This window comes from Arctopsyche grandis, chromosome 1 (assembly GCF_051622035.1).
Source record: "Arctopsyche grandis isolate Sample6627 chromosome 1, ASM5162203v2, whole genome shotgun sequence".
Taxonomy (NCBI): Eukaryota; Metazoa; Arthropoda; class Insecta; order Trichoptera; family Hydropsychidae; genus Arctopsyche; species Arctopsyche grandis.
In genome coordinates, this window is record NC_135355.1 from 1438613 (window position 1) to 1455569 (window position 16957).

The window sequence follows — 16957 nt, forward strand, 5'->3', positions numbered from 1 at the left end:
AGTTTAGGGTTGCCATAATTACACCTTAGCAACAAAAATCTCGTTTTTGAGTTACCAGATTGGCGACTAACCAATCTTTACTAAGTTTGACCCACTGAATTCGAATATGATAATGATTTTAGTTGGTTAGAGATCGTTTACGAGATGAGAGCGTTTAAAAAATGCGTTGATGCTATGAATGCATTGATGTATGCTGACTCAAAAGTAGCCAAGAAACAAACTACAGCCAGAACTAAGGCCACAGCAATCGTGAAAAATATACTCGCCCCTTGCAGTGTACAACAATGCATAAAAGATTTAAATGAGGCATCATTTTTTGGAATAGCTACAGATGCCAGTAACCACAATGCTGAAAAGATTTTTCCCTTGGTAATTCAATGCTTCAATGAAAAAGATGGACAGCAATCCAAATTACTTAAATTGGCTTCTTTATGTAATTAACGATCTATAACCGGCACTGATCAATAGTCGTCAAGATATTCGTTAACGAAGACAGACCACCAAAAGCCCTTAAAGATTTTTTTGATGATCCAATGAGGGAAGCTTCTTTTTGCTTCTTGCATTTACAGCTCAATACATTTGAATCTCAAATTAAAAAAATAGAAAAATCAAACAAGACGGAGGCACTGGGGGCGAAGGCCCCGGGGTGCCGGAGGCATCGGGGGCGCTGGGGGCAAAGGCGTCGGGGCGTCGGCGATGCACAAAACGTAATTCGTAATCAATTCTAATTCGTGAATCAATTTCTTTCCGAAACCAGGCGATTCAATATCTTTAACTTTTTTTTTATTCGAGTTTCAACCACCCGTTGAAATCAACGGGCCCAACACTAGTTATTTATATTATACACATATGTAATTTGTAGACTAACTATAGAGAGCAAAAGCGACCAAGATTCAGCTCATTTTCAAGATGGACGTAGAAGAAGTTGGACTCATGCTTTATTGTCGTCGTAAGCAAGTCGAAAAAGTCTTACTTGCCGTTCAGTGTTATCTATTGTAATTTATTAGGGTGTTTAACATCTCTATTATTACAAATATTTTTTTTTCACGACACAGGCACACCCTGTCCATTTAAAATAACATATATTAGAGATTTCAATATGATACAATGAGTAAAGACGATACAGTACAGGACCTGTTTAGAAATTATTTTTCAGAAGATTAATTGCAGCAGCTCTATGCAAGTGTTGCGCGTGTCGAAAGTCCTCCAAAACCGCTGTCTATTGCTAAATACACAAGGACACTGTTATTAAAAGGGGTGTAAATAAGAATGAAAATAATTTAAGTTATGCAAATGCACTTAAAAATAATAATAAAGATGTAACAATAATAGTTCCAAAAAAAATTCAAGAAACGGACAAAACAAAAGAAGAGTGCAAAAATGTAATAAAACCCAAGGAACTAAAAATAGGAATACAAGGGATTAAAAAAATCGGTAAAGGGGGTATCGTTGTAACGTGTAACAGTGCACAGGATAGTATTAAATTAATAAAAGAAGTAGAAAATAAATTAGGGGAGAATTACAATGTTAAAAGATGGGAATTAAAAAATCCCAAAATTAAAATTGTAGATATGTCGGAGGAACTTACAAGTGAACAGTTGGCTGAGTGTTTGATGAATCAAAATCAAGAAGTTATAAATGATGGTGAATTGAAGGTGTTAAAAATATGGAAAAGTAGAAAAAATAATAAATATAATGCGATAGTGGAAGTAGATTGCAATACATTTAAAAGATTAATTGAAGATGGAAAAGTAAATATAAATTGGGATAGATGTAGGGTTTTTGAAGAAATTAATATTCTAAGATGTCTAAATTGTTACGGATTTAATCACAAAGCGGTGGATTGTAGAAACAAGGTGACATGTGCGAAATGTGGAGAAGAAGGGCACAAAAGCGAGGGATGTAACAATAAAATAATAAAATGTATTAATTGCTTTAAGAGTAATAATAAATTTAAATTAAATTTGAACACGAATCACGGACCGTTGGACACTAAGTGCGATGTATATATAAGAAATATAGAATTAATGAGAAATAGAATTAAGTATAATAATATATAGCAACCACCAAAAGGTATCGATATAAATGTACAAAGTTTTTTTGCTCACAAGGATGAGGTTTGGAGTTTAATTGTAAATCAAAAACCATTATTTATAGGTTTAAGTGAAACGCATGTAACTAGTGATTTTGAAGATTTTGAGCTGAATATAGATGGATATTGTGTTTTGAGATGTGACTCTAATTCTAGACATACGGGTGGGGTACTATTGTATTTAAGGGATGATTTAAGTTACGGTAATGTAATAGTTAATAAGGTTGATGGTGAGTTTTGGACAATTGGTGTGGATCTGCTTGTGAATGGAGTTACTGTGTTTTTGCTAGTTATTTACCGCTCTCCGAATGGTAGAAGTGGAAGATTTCTTAAATTTTTAGAAGAATTGAGTGAAAGAAGTATAGATGTGAGTAAAAATATAATTATGTTTGGGGACTGGAATTTTAATTGGTTACAGACAGAAGAATTTTATGTAAAAAAGTTGAGAAATTGGGTAAATGAATTGGGTTTTAAACAAAAAGTGACGGAAGCAACGAGAGTGAATAATTTATCAAGCTCTCTCATTGATTTGGTTATAACAAATATAATGGATTTGCGGTGTGAGGTGAAAGATGTACCGAAAATAGGAGACCATTCTATTGTCAACATGTTTTTGGGACAGCGGTTTAGTAACGGAGGACTTAAAAATATGCAGGTGACTGAAAGAGAAAACATTGATTATCAATTGATGAATGAATTGTTAAAGGAGTGTGTATGGGGAAAGGATGGTGATAGTGTGAATGAAATGTGGGAGATAATGTATCGTAATATAACATATTCTAAAAGTAAATGCGTAAAAACCACAAGAATCATGCATAAGCATAAGCTGAAACCTTGGTTTACCAAGGAAGTAAAGGAAAGCTTAGTTGATAAGAATGTTAGTTATAAAAGATATAAAATTATTAAGGCTATGGATGGAATCCAATTAGAAAAGGCTTGGTTAGAGTATAAAAGAAAGAGCAATAAATGTGTGAATGTTTTACGTAATGCGAAGAGGGATTGGCATGAAAGAAATATTGATGGTGCAAAAAAAGATCCCACAAAAATGTGGCGAATAATTAAAACTTTGATTTCCGGGGGAAAAAATGTTTCTTTGAATGAATTAGAAGTCGAGGGAGTAGTATATAATGATAAAGAGGATATGGTTGAAAGATTGAATGAGTTTTACATCAATAGTGTGAATGATATAGTTAATTCAATACAAACAAGGCATAATAGTGTGAATGATGATATTAATTTGGGTTTAAATAAGTTTGAAAGGTTTAAATTAGTGGAAATGGGGGGATTAAATGGTGTATTGAAGGGCATGAAATCAGTTTCTAGTATGGATGGATTGACTCTAGATATTTTAATCAACACTTGGGACATGGTTGGACCTCAGTTACTGAAATTAATTAATGAATCGTTAGAAGTGGGATCCGTCCCGGATGCATGGAAGGTGTCTACTATTGTACCGGTACCAAAGGATACTGGCACACATAAAGCCAGTGAAATGAGGCCCATCAATATGTTACCAATTGTTGAGAAGATGCTGGAGGAAATCGTTATGATTCAATTGAAAGAGTTCATTAGTATAAATGATTGTTTGGTTGTGGAACAGTCTGGATTTAGAGTGAAACATTCAACAGAAACCGCTATCTAATTGGTGGTTTCTGATTGGATGGAGACGATGGATGAATCTAGCATGGTTGTTGGAGCAGTTTTTCTAGATTTTAAGCGAGCGTTCGAGACAGTAGATAGGAATATTTTATTACAAAAATTATATAAGTTAGGAATAAATGGTATAGTATTAAAGTGGCTTCAATCATACTTAAATAATAGAAGGCAAAGAGTAAAAATTGATAAGGTGTTATCCTCTGAATTTGTAACACCTCATGGAGTGCCGCAAGGGTCCAAATTGGGACCCTTATTATTTATATTATATATAAACGATATTGTTAAGGTAATTAAGATGTGTAAAATACATTTGTTTGCAGATGATACATTGATATATATAATTGGAAAGAATGTTGATGTAATGTCTGAGATTTTAAATATAGAATTAAATTATGTGAATGACTGGTTGTGTGAAAATAAATTAAAGTTGAATGTGAATAAAACAAAAATGATGTGGTTGAATGGTAAAAATAAAAATATATTGAATGAAATTAGAATTGATGATAAGTTAATTGAAAAAGTTGAAAATATAAAATACTTGGGTGTATACATAGATTCAGGACTAAATTTTAAAATGCACGCTGACTATATAATAAAAAAAATGGCTAGAAAAGTTGGTGTATTATGTAGATTAAGAAATATTTTAAGTAAAAAAAGTAAAATTTTAGTGTTTAATTCAATTGTCTTGCCACATGTGGTTTATTGTGCCACTGTGCTTAATTTGTTTAGTGGCCAAGATTTAGAAAAAATGCAAAAAATACAGAATAAAGCTATGAGAGCTATTTTGAATGTGAGTAGATTTAAGAGTAGAGTATTGGAAGTATGTTAGATGAATTAGGATGGATGAGTATTAGAATTAGTCTAAATATTAGTACATTGTCTTTTGTTTATAAGTTAGATCATAAGTTATTACCTAAGTATTTTGATGATTATATAATAAGGAATAGAGATAAACATAGTTTTTATACTAGAAATAAGGACAAACTAGTTGTAAGTAGAGTAAGAAAGAATAAGACGGCTGGGGGTGTTTTTCACAGGGGTGTGCTCATGTATAATGCCCTCCCTGAGTGCGTCAGGTCTGCTAAAAACATGGATGCATTCCTGCGAGGTGCAAAGAGACACCTTTGTGAGGGACAGTACATATAAGTTAATTATAAATTTTAGAGTTAAGTATAATAATTAAGATGTATTTTTAAATTAGCTTGATAGCTAAAATATATATAAATAAATAAATAAATAAATTTACATTATCCACATAATTTGTAGACCACATTTTTTTTAAATTTTCTCTAATTGTATTTCGTCTCTTCTTCCTCAATCTCCGGCAAATTCCATTGTTATTTCAAATTAATGTTTATTATACTCGATAGATTTAACAAGCTCATTACGTGCAATAAATGATATCTGAATCAAATTTTAGTTCAATTACCTCATACATTGAGCAATTAATTGAGAAATTATCTCTTAGATTGATCATTCATACAATAGAGGCATGTTGTAGATTGCTCGTGCGGTTGTTGACGTGTTCTTTTTGTATGGAGTTTTGTTGATGGGTCCGGCATGTCGGTCGTTCAGGTCATAAAATCCATGCGACCAGACCCAATGGCTTCAACTGATATCAACCGTTGTCGGGCTTTATTACCCGAGAGACCGACATGTTGCAGGGTGCGGCCCGATGAAATGTGACCCCATACAATGTGTATGGGATCGGTGATTTTGCAACTTCAGAACGACACGTCGCGTCAACCACACCGATGCATGCAGGTAGATGGGACATACCACACCCGTCAACTTGTTTGTCGCACACATTTCCATACATTTTTTCATGTCGCGCGACTAGTCGGCCGACAAAGTTGCACGGTGCGGCCCGGCCCTTAGGAGGAAGTATGTTTACCAAAATTATCTCAATTTCATCCACTAAAAATAAATAAAACAAGAAAGCCAATTAAAAGATCTGTGTATTTAATTTTCAATTATCATTTCTCTTAAAATTATTTAAATAAACTGCAATGAGTAAATGTCAGGTGCCAATTCAGCCAAAATGTATGAATATTAACAGTATATTTATATAATAACAATTTTTTTTATATTTATCCCAGTATGTAATTTTTCATGTGTATTAAGGTGAGATTTTCGAGTAAATGATTTTAGACAAATTTCACACTTGTAAGGTTTTTCACCCGTGTGAGATCTCAAATGGATCTTAAGTGTATTTTTATCAAAAAATGATTTTAAACAAATTTCACATTTGTTTGGTTTTATCCCAGTATGCCATTTTTCATGTGTAAGAAGGTGACATTTTCGACTAAATGATTTTAGACAAATTTCACATTTGTGTGGATTTATCTCAGTATGATTTTTTTTATGAATCACGAGGTAAGATTTTTGAGAAAATGATTTCAAACAAATGTCACATTTATGTTTAATCCCAGTATGCAATTTTTTATGTTTATTGAGGTTAGATTTTTCAGTAAATGATCTAAGACAAAGTTCACATTTGTGTGGTTTTATCCCATTATGATATTTTTCATGATTCAAAAGTTGTTGTTTTTGTGAAAATGATTTTAAACAGATTTCACACTTGAAAGGTTTTTCACTCATGTGAGATCTCAAATGGATCGTAAGTGTATTTTTTCTAATAAATGATTTTAAACAAATTTCACATTTGTGTGGTTTTATCCCAGTATGCAAATATTTATGTTTATCGAGGTTATATTTATGAGTAAATGATTCAAGACAAATTTCACATTTGTGTGGTTTTATCCCAGTATGCACTTTTTCATGTGTAAGAAGGTGACATTTTTGACTAAATGATATTAGACAAATTTCACATTTGTGTGGTTTTATCTCAGAATGATTTTTTTTATGAATCACGAGGTAAGATTCTCGAGAAAATGATTTCAAACAAATGTCACATTTATGTCTTATCCCAGTATGCAATTTTTTATGTTTATTGAGGTTATATTTTTGAGTAAATGATATAAGACAAATTTCACACTTGTAAGGCTTTCCTCCCGTGTGAGTTATTAAATGTCTCGCAAGTCTATTTTTTTGAATAAATGATTTCAAACAAATATCACATTGAAATAGCTTTTCTCCAGGAAGTGATCTTTTGTGTAAAATAAGTTCAGATTCAATGGGAAACGGCTTCAAGTAAATTTCACTATTCTTTTGGTGAATTGTCGATTGTGAAGGCTCATCGTTCCATATCAAATCTTCCAATAAAACTTCTTCAGGCTCGATCTTAAAGCAATCACCTAACCTCAGTCGAGAGGATTCGTTGTTTCGAAAACAAGCCTTTCGAAAGCTGATCAACAATTCCATATTAGTCTTACACGAAAGACAAACCGTGTCTGGCAACCCATCGCCTCTTTTAACCTGCAGATGAAAGAAGTAGGATTAAGAGTTGACCAATTGGGTCCACAATAATTGTAACCTGTTACCAGCACCGACCTGAATCTGACAGCAGGTCCGAATGCGTTGATCCAGACGCTCTGGATGAGGATCGCCGAAGATAGAGACGGAAGACTCGGCCGGAGCTGGTCCAAGACAAAGCCTGCACTCCATCGTCCCTGTATTTAACTCTGACAACAACCAGACCGACTCGCTTCGCCTGGTCTAAATTTGTCACTAGTTTAGGGTTGCCATAATTACACCTTAGCAACAAAAATCTCGTTTTTGAGTTACCAGATTGGCGACTAACCAATCTTTACTAAGTTTGACCCACTGAATTCGAATATGATAATGATTTTAGTTGGTTAGTGATCGTTTACGAGATGAGAGCGTTTAAAAAATGCGTTGATGCTATGAATGCATTGATGTATGCTGACTCAAAAGTAGCCAAGAAACAAACTACAGCCAGAACTAAGGCCACAGCAATCGTGAAAAATATACTCGCCCCTTGCAGTGTACAACAATGCATAAAAGATTTAAATGAGGCATCATTTTTTGGAATAGCTACAGATGCCAGTAACCACAATGCTGAAAAGATTTTTCCCTTGGTAATTCAATGCTTCAATGAAAAAGATGGACAGCAATCCAAATTACTTAAATTGGCTTCTTTATGTAATTAACGATCTATAACCGGCACTGATCAATAGTCGTCAAGATATTCGTTAACGAAGACAGACCACCAAAAGCCCTTAAAGATTTTTTTGATGATCCAATGAGGGAAGCTTCTTTTTGCTTCTTGCATTTACAGCTCAATACATTTGAATCTCAAATTAAAAAAATAGAAAAATCAAACAAGACGGAGGCACTGGGGGCGAAGGCCCCGGGGTGCCGGAGGCATCGGGGGCGCTGGGGGCAAAGGCGTCGGGGCGTCGACGATGCACAAAACGTAATTCGTAATCAATTCTAATTCGTGAATCAATTTCTTTCCGAAACCAGGCGATTCAATATCTTTAACTTTTTTTTTATTCGAGTTTCAACCACCCGTTGAAATCAACGGGCCCAACACTAGTTATTTATATTATACACATATGTAATTTGTAGACTAACTATAGAGAGCAAAAGCGACCAAGATTCAGCTCATTTTCAAGATGGACGTAGAAGAAGTTGGACTCATGCTTTATTGTCGTCGTAAGCAAGTCGAAAAAGTCTTACTTGCCGTTCAGTGTTATCTATTGTAATTTATTAGGGTGTTTAACATCTCTATTATTACAAATATTTTTTTTTCACGACACAGGCACACCCTGTCTATTTAAAATAACATATATTAGAGATTTCAATATGATACAATGAGTAAAGACGATACAGTACAGGACCTGTTTAGAAATTATTTTTCAGAAGATTAATTGCAGCAGCTCTATGCAAGTGTTGCGCGTGTCGAAAGTCCTCCAAAACCGCTGTCTATTGCTAAATACACAAGAACACTGTTATTTACATTATCCACATAATTTGTAGACCACTTTTTTTTTAATTTTCTCTAACTAATTGTATTTCGTCTCTTCTTCCTCAATCTCCGGCAAATTCCATTGTTATTTCAAATTAATGTTTATTGTACTCGATAGATTTAACAAACTCATTACGTGCAATAAATGATATCTGAATCAAATTTTAGTTCAATTACCTCATACATTAAGCAAGTAATTGAGAAATAATCTCATAGATTGATCATTCATAAAATAGAGGCATGTTGTAGATTGCTCGTGCGGTTGTAGACGTGTTTTTTTTGTATGGAGTCATAAAATCCATGCGACCAGACCCAATGGCTTCAACTGATATCAACCGTTGTCGGGCTTTATTACCTGAGAGACCGACGTGTTGCAGGGTGCGGCCCGATGAAATGTGACCCCATACAATGTGTATGGGATCGGTGATTTTGCAACTTCAGAACGACACGTCGCGTCAACCACACCGATGCATGCAGGTAGATGGGACATACCACAACCGTCAACTTGTTTGTCGCACACATTTCCATACATTTTTTCGTGTCGCGCGACTAGTCGGCCGACAAAGTTGCACGGTGCGGCCCGGCCCTTAGGAGGAAGTATGTTTACCAAAATTATCTCAATTTCATCCACTAAAATAAATAAAACAAGAAAGCCAATTAATAGATCTGTGTATTTAATTTTCAATTATCATTTCTCTTAAAATTATTTAAATAAACTGCAATGAGTAAATGTCAGGTGCCAATTCAGCCAAAATGTATGAATATTAACAGTATATTTATATAATAACAATTTTTTTTATATTTATCCCAGTATGCAATTTTTCATGTGTATTAAGGTGAGATTTTCGAGTAAATGATTTTAGACAAATTTCACACTTGTAAGGTTTTTCACCCGTGTGAGTTATTAAATGTCTCACAAGTTTATTTTTTTCAACAAATGATTTTAAACAAATTTCACATGTGTGTGGTTTTATCCCAGTATGCACATTTTTATGTTTCTCGAGGTCAGAATTCTGAGTAAATGATTTTAGACAAATTTCACATTTGTGTGGTTTTATCCCAGTATGATAATTTTCATGTATCACAAGGTAAGATTTTCGAGAAAATGATTTTAAACAAATGCCACATTTGTGTAGTTTTATCTCAGTATGCAAATTTTGATGTGTATCGGGGTTAGATTTTTGAGTAAATGATTTAAGACAAATTTCACATTTGCGTGGTTGTATCCCAATATATTTTTCATGTTTCACATGGTGAGATTTTTGAGAAAATGATTTTAAACAAATTTCACACTTGCAAGGTTTTTTACCCGTGTGAGTTCTTAAATGCCTCACAAGTTTATTTTTATTAACAAATGATTTTAAACAAATTTCACATTTGTGTAGTTTTATGGCAGTATGCAATTTTTCATGTATAACAAGGTGAGATTTTTGAGTAAATGATTTTAGACAAATTTCACACTTGTAGGGCTTTTCCCCCGTGTGAGTTCTTAAATGTCTTACAAGTGTATTTTTTGCAATAAATGATTTTAAACAAAGTTCACATTTGTGTAGTTTTATCCCAGTATGCAAATTTTTATGTTTCTCGAGGTCAGAATTTTGAGTAAATGATTTTAGACAAATTTCACAATTGTGTGATTTTATCCCAGTATGAAATTTTTCATGTATCACGAGGTAAGATTTTCGAGAAAATGATTTTAAACAAATTTCACACTTGTAAGGTTTTTCACCCGTGTGAGTTCTTAAATGTTTCACAAGTTCATTTTTATGAGCAAATGATTTTAAACAAATTTCACATTTGTGTGGTTTTATCCCAGTATGCAATTTTTCATGCGCATTAAGGGAAGATTTTTGAGTAAATGATTTTAGACAAATTTCACACTTGTAAGGCTTTTCGCCCGTGTGAGATCTCAAATGGATCTTAAGTGTATTTTTATCAACAAATGATTTTAGACAAATTTCACATTTGTGTGGTTTAATCCCAGTATGCAATTTTTCATGTGTAAGAAGGTGACATTTTCGACTAAATGATTTTAGACAAATTTCACATTTGTGTGGTTTTATCTCAGTATGATTTTTTTTATGTATCACAAGGTAAGATTTTCGAGAAAATGATTTCAAACAAATGTCACATTTATGTTTTATCCCAGTATGCAATTTTTTATGTTTATTGAGATTAGATTTTTCAGTAAATGAACTAAGACAAAGTTCACACTTGTAAGGCTTTCCTCCCGTGTGAGTTATTAAATGTCTCGCAAGTCTATTTTTTTGAATAAATGATTTCAAACAAATATCACATTGAAATAGCTTTTCTCCAGGAAGTGATCTTTTGTGTAAAATAAGTTCAGATTCAATGGGAAACGGCTTCAAGTAAATGTCACTATTCTTTTGGTGAATTGTCGATTGTGAAGGCTCATCGTTCCATATTAAATCTTCCAATAAAACTTCTTCAGGCTCGATCTTCAAGCAATCACCTAACCTCAGTCGAGAGGATTCGTTGTTTCGAAAACAAGCCTTTCGAAAGCTGATCAACAATTCCAGATTAGTCTTACACGAAAGACACACCGTGTCTGGCAACCCATCGCCTCTTTTAACCTGCAGATGAAAGAAGTAGGATTAAGAGTTGACCAATTGGGTCCACAATAATTGTAACCTGTTACCAGCACCGACCTGAATCTGACAGCAGGTCCGAATGCGTTGCTCCAGACGCTCTGGATGAGGATCTGGTCTCTGGAAGATGGAGACGGAAGATTCGGCCGGAACTGGTCCAAGACAAAGTCTGCACTCCATCGTCCCTGTATTTAACTCTGACAACAAGCAGATCAACTCGCTTCGCCTGGTCTAAATTTATTACTAGTTTAGGGTTGCCACTATTACACTGAGCAACAAAAATCTCGTTTTTGAGTTACAATCTTTACTAAGTTTGACCCACTGAATTCGAATATGATAATGATTTTAGTTGGTTAGTGATCGTTTACGAGATGTGAGCGTTTAAAAAAATACGTTGATGCAATGAATGCATTGATGTATGCTGACTCAAAAGTAGCCACGAAACAAACTACAGCCAGAACTAAGGCCACAGCAATTGTGAAAAATATACTCGCCCCTTGCAGTATACTACAATGCATAAAAGATTTCAACGAGGCATCATTTTTTGGAATAGCTACAGATGCCAGTAACCACAATGCTGAAAAGATTTTTCCCTTGGTAATTCAATGCTTCAATGAAAAAGATGGACAGCAATCCAAATTACTTAAATTGGCTTCTTTATGTAATTAACGATCTATAACCGGCACTGATCAATAGTCGTCAAGATATTCAAGTACTTATATCTTATAGAAATAATGTGTTTTTTAGACTGAATTCTGAATTGGAAAGAGATATTGAAGGCATAGGATGTCCAGCACACGTGTTTCATAACACATTGACTGTCGATGTTGAATCAATAGTCGTCAAGATATTCAAGAAATAATAAAAAGCATTTAAAAATCAAAATCAAAGTACTTTAACATTTACACAGTGAGGACTGAAAAACCCAAAGACTTTTGTGAATATGTTGGTGTTGCCTACCAAAACTTATTATCCTACGTTGGGACCAGGTGTTTTTCACTTTTACCTGCAATTGAAAGATTATTGAATCTGTGGCAGCCATTAAAAGATGTTTTCGTTAACGAATACAGACCACCAAAAGCCCTTAAAAAATTTTTTGATAATCCAATGAATGAAGCTTATTTTTGCTTCTTGAATTCACAGCTCAATACATTTGAATCTCAAATTAAAAAAATCAAACATCACAGTCCTGGTAGTAAAGTCTTTATTAGAAGAGACAAAACGACATATGCTCGAGAGATTCATATTATTTCATTACAAAATTATTTAAAAACACATTGAAAAAAGTTTGTGACCACTATATCGTTGTAAACAATGACGCACATGATGCAGCGCACACAACACAAATTTGTGCTCTACTAATACGAAGTTTTTGGTCACAATTTTACCGGTTTAAAATTCACCACACATCCAATTAACCCTTTTAAACGAAATCAAAAAATAGTGTGGCCAGAACACTATCCTAATAAACATGTTTCAATAGAAAATACTCAATATAATATAGTATTAACAGTGGGAAAAAATCACAAGTGAAAATACGTAATTTTGACTTTTGATTTGAACTGGACGACTACTTAGAGAGATTTGAAAGCTGAAAAGTACTACAAATGAAAGATAAAATACTCGACTCTAGATTCCAATATTCATTTTGAACAGAAAATTAACAGATTTTGAGAAATCGACCGAACAACACCAAGATATCGAAAAATCGCGCGATTTAAAAAAACACATATATCTCCGAATCTCGAGCCAATCAACACTTTTTATTACCAGATTCGTGTTCACTGGGCATAGATCTATAAGAAAAGTCATATCCCGTCTCTGAAACATTTTAAAAGTCGTCATTTGTCGAACAGTGTAAGTGGTTCCAACCATTCAAAAAATTTAATGCTTTCGTTTGGATGACTCTCAAGCAAGTTCCTGAATGGGAGGAAATAGAACGAACCAATATAATTGCAAGTTGAATATTTGCAAGTAAGGAACACCGATGTTGGAAACAATGAGCTTCTTTTCAACCAGTTCGTATATTTAAAAGATTATTTAAATAAAAATAATACCAACTAAAACTGGGAGACAACGCTGAAATTGAGTGTGGAAGAGAAATGGCTGAAGTTTTTGAAGAGATACCAAGCAAATTGAACAGAAGTCATGTTTAATAAAATTATGTGAGTATATTATGGGGAATGAACGAATGGGACGACTGGCATGTTAATGCACGTGTTTTATTTATGACAGCTGAAGGTAGAGTGAGTAGCCGCTCTCCGAACCCAGCCGAGTTGGTCCCCACTCGCAGGAAGGTAACCAAACTCGACCATGTCGTATAGCGAGCCGCCACAATATATTTGCCATTCCAGCCCACAATGTCAATGTGGAGAGAATATTTTCCCTGATGTCAACACAATGGTCGGATGAAAGAAATAAGCTGGCAGTTGAGACAGTTTAGGCAATTTTGGTTTGCCAGTATTATTTTAAAATGACTTACGCCCAATTTTATCATCGTGCAAAAGAGGAAAATGATTTAATTATAAAAGTTAAATCATCGTTAAAACACGATTGGGCTAAAAAAGACTAATTTTTTAAAATTAACTATTACCTACCTACTTTTCCATGTTTTATTTATGTAGCACTTAAATGTCCCGTATCAATGCTTGACAATTATGGCAACCCTATGTATAATGTGTTGAAAACATAATAAATAATTGTATTTACTGTGCATAATTTTTTTTTTTAATTTCATATTCTGTTTGCTACCAATGTTTTTGTCTGGGCCTATAGACGGCGCTAAGTCTTTACCGCCATCTATTGAAAATTTGTTTATAATATTGATCAATTAATTATTTTTTTCTATTGGTGTTTCTTTTATTGTTTATGTGTTGGTAGGTAGGTAGATTTTAACATTCATTTTTAATATTAAACAATTAAATATAAACATTAAATTAAATATATTTAAAAGGTATTGTTAAAAAAATTGGACCGCGTGCGGATCGAACACAGAACCGACACATCGCTTTTATTTTTTTTATTATTTAATAACTTAATTGGTCAACACCCATGCGATGATATTTCATCGGGTACAACACTAGTATGTTATTTATTTATTTATTTAATAGTTTTGGACCATTGTGGCATTACAGGAAGAACCTAATGCGCCACAATGGCCTACATTTGAAAAAGATATAAAAACAAGTAAACTGTAAATAAAGGAAAAAAGCAAAAGCAGAAAACATGGTAAAATAAAATAATAAAAAAAAAGTAACAAAAGGAAAATAATACATCATTCAGAGAGAAAAAAAATAACAAAAGTGTAAAAATTATAAAGGCGCATCAGAGTATCAAATAGACACACTTACACCAACATGAAAAATACACGTCAGTTAAATGAATGGCCTCTGGGTTTCGTAGATAGTTTTAGTAAAGTGATAGTATGCAACTAGTAATTGACGTTACGTCGAGAGATATACTGAATTCAGGGACAATATTTTCTTGGCAATGTTTCAGCAGGCTTGGAAAGTGAATCAAAGTTTCTTTCAAAATCTTCGATCAAAAGGGGATAATTTGTTTTCGAATGAAATAACTCATTCTAACATCGAAAAAAATGTTTTTCCATCCCCTGTGGTTTACAATTAAGCTGATTTAGACGAGACGTGACGTCTACCATGAAATAATTTTTTTGGATCCACCACTGATTTTCCGTTAGTTCTGGATAGTGTTTTCAAAGAGTGTACGGACGCCAGGGGTTCTCAATCGAGAGCCACCTGATGTCGTGTTGTGTATAGCTCGGTGGTAGATCGTCGGCCAGGCTGGCTTCCTCACGGTGTCTTCCTTCGTCGTCGGTGGTCTGGTCTCTGCTGATGTCGGCTCTGCGTCTCGTACAGTGTGCTTAATGTAAAGCGCGATGTTGGGAAAGTGGCGGGAGATTATATAATAGCAACAGGTTGTAAGTCTGTTTTATTGAAACTGTATTTTATATAAATTATAAACAGAGATCAAGCAGGGGGGAAGAGGGGGAGAGTAAACAAAGAACCACGCGTGCTAGGGTTGAGGTTATGTCAAACCCTAACTCGTGGCTGGTCTCACTTGGACGAAGAGAGACCAGGGTTTCCTCACTTCTCACCGAACGTATACTGAAGCTGTACTCCCAGTATCGTGTGCCGATCAGGCCGAGCTGAACGGGACTCGGTGTCGAGGACGCGGGCCGCCTAAGCACCAATGTTTATGCGGCGACCGTTGGCGACGAATCCTGTGCGCTGACCAGGGTGGCCAGCACCAAAAACATCGGCCAGATCGGGTCGTAAGGCCACGAAGCCCTTAACGGCAACTGATCATGAGGGCGAAGCCCTAGACGGCAATTTATCATGGGAGCGCGGAGGGGCGAAGCCCTAAAAGGCATAAACTAAGGGGGGCGAAGCCCTAGACGGCAATTAACCATGGGGACGTGGAGGGGCGAAGCCCTTATCGGCAACTGATCATGGGGGCGAAGCCCTAGATGGCATTTAATCATGGGGGCGCGGAGTGGCGAAGCCCTAATAGGCATTTACTAAGGGGGGCGAAGCCCTAGACGGCATTAAATAATGGGGGCGCGGAGGGGCGAAGCCCTAAAAGGCATAAACTAAGGGGGGCGAAGCCCTAGACGGCAATTAATCATGGGGGCGCGGAGGGGCGAAACCCAAAAAGGCAACTGATCATGGGGGCGAAGCCTTAGATGGCATTTAATCATGGGGGCGCGGAGGGGCGAATCCCTAAAAGGCATTAACTAAGGGGGGCGAAGCCCTAAACGGCATTAACTAAGGGGGGCGAAGCCCTAGACGGCATTTAATCACGGGGGCGCGGAGGGGCGAAGCCCTAAAAGGCATTAACTAAGGGGGGCGAAGCCCTAGACGGCATTCAATCATGCGGGCGCGGAGGGGCGAAGCCCTAAAAGGCATTTTTTTTTTAATTTTTTGAATTTTTAAAAAAAAAAATTTGATTTTTTTTTTAATTTAAATTTTTTTTTTTTTTTTAAATTAAATGTTTACTATTAAAATAGTCATGTTTAAACGGTTTATATTATAAATACTGAGCGAAGCCGGGTAATACAGCTAGTTATTTATATTATACACATATGTAATTTGTAGACTCACTGATGGACGTAGAAGAAGTTGGACTCGTGCTTTATTGTCGTTGTAAGCAAATCGAAATAGACTTACTAACCGTTCAGTATTATCTATTGTAATTTATTAGGCTGTTTAACATCTCTATTATTTCAAATATTAATTTTACACGACACAGGCACACCCTGTTCATTTAAAATAATATATTGTAGGCGGGGTAGGTATGTGTTGACCGTATCCCAGCCTAACGAAACACTGTTGTGCTTGTTTTAATAAAGTTTTATTGTTTGCCTAATTATTGTACAAAGGTATTATATTTGGGCAAAAGTATGTCGTTCATCGGTCTCTGGATATGGTAGTGTCGCTGGCTCGGCATTCGGCTATGTTCAGAAGGTCTCTGGATGCAGCAGTGTGTTGCTGGCTCGTCGTTCGGCTATGTTCAGAAGGTCTCTGGATGCGGCAGTGTGTTGCTGGCTCGTTGTTCGGCTATGTTCAGAAGGTCTCTGGATGCGGCAGTGTGTTGCTGGCTCGTCGTTCGGCTATGTTCAGAAGGTCTCTGGATGCGGCAGTGTGTTGCTGGCTCGTTGTTCGGCTATGTTCAGAAGGTCTCTGGATG

The 16957-nt window shown here is 35.3% G+C and overlaps 2 protein-coding genes across 2 annotated transcripts; both read right to left on the reverse strand.

The window, feature by feature from the left end:
- Positions 1 to 5035: 5035 nt before the first annotated feature.
- LOC143913371 (uncharacterized) lies at positions 5036 to 7380 on the reverse strand. Its single transcript, XM_077433108.1, has 2 exons — positions 7202 to 7380; positions 5036 to 7126 (listed from the first exon to the last, which is right to left on the reverse strand). Exons 1-2 carry the CDS (start codon positions 7313 to 7315, stop codon positions 5813 to 5815), a joined length of 1428 nt encoding a protein of 475 aa, XP_077289234.1. The 5' UTR covers positions 7316 to 7380; the 3' UTR covers positions 5036 to 5812.
- A 1914-nt stretch (positions 7381 to 9294) lies between these two features.
- On the reverse strand, positions 9295 to 11896 carry LOC143922498 (uncharacterized). The gene is made up of 2 exons (XM_077445752.1): positions 11312 to 11896; positions 9295 to 11236 (listed from the first exon to the last, which is right to left on the reverse strand). The coding sequence occupies exons 1-2, from the start codon at positions 11429 to 11431 to the stop codon at positions 9419 to 9421; spliced, it is 1938 nt and encodes a 645-aa protein (XP_077301878.1). The 5' UTR covers positions 11432 to 11896; the 3' UTR covers positions 9295 to 9418.
- Between the last annotated feature and the right edge of the window lie 5061 nt (positions 11897 to 16957).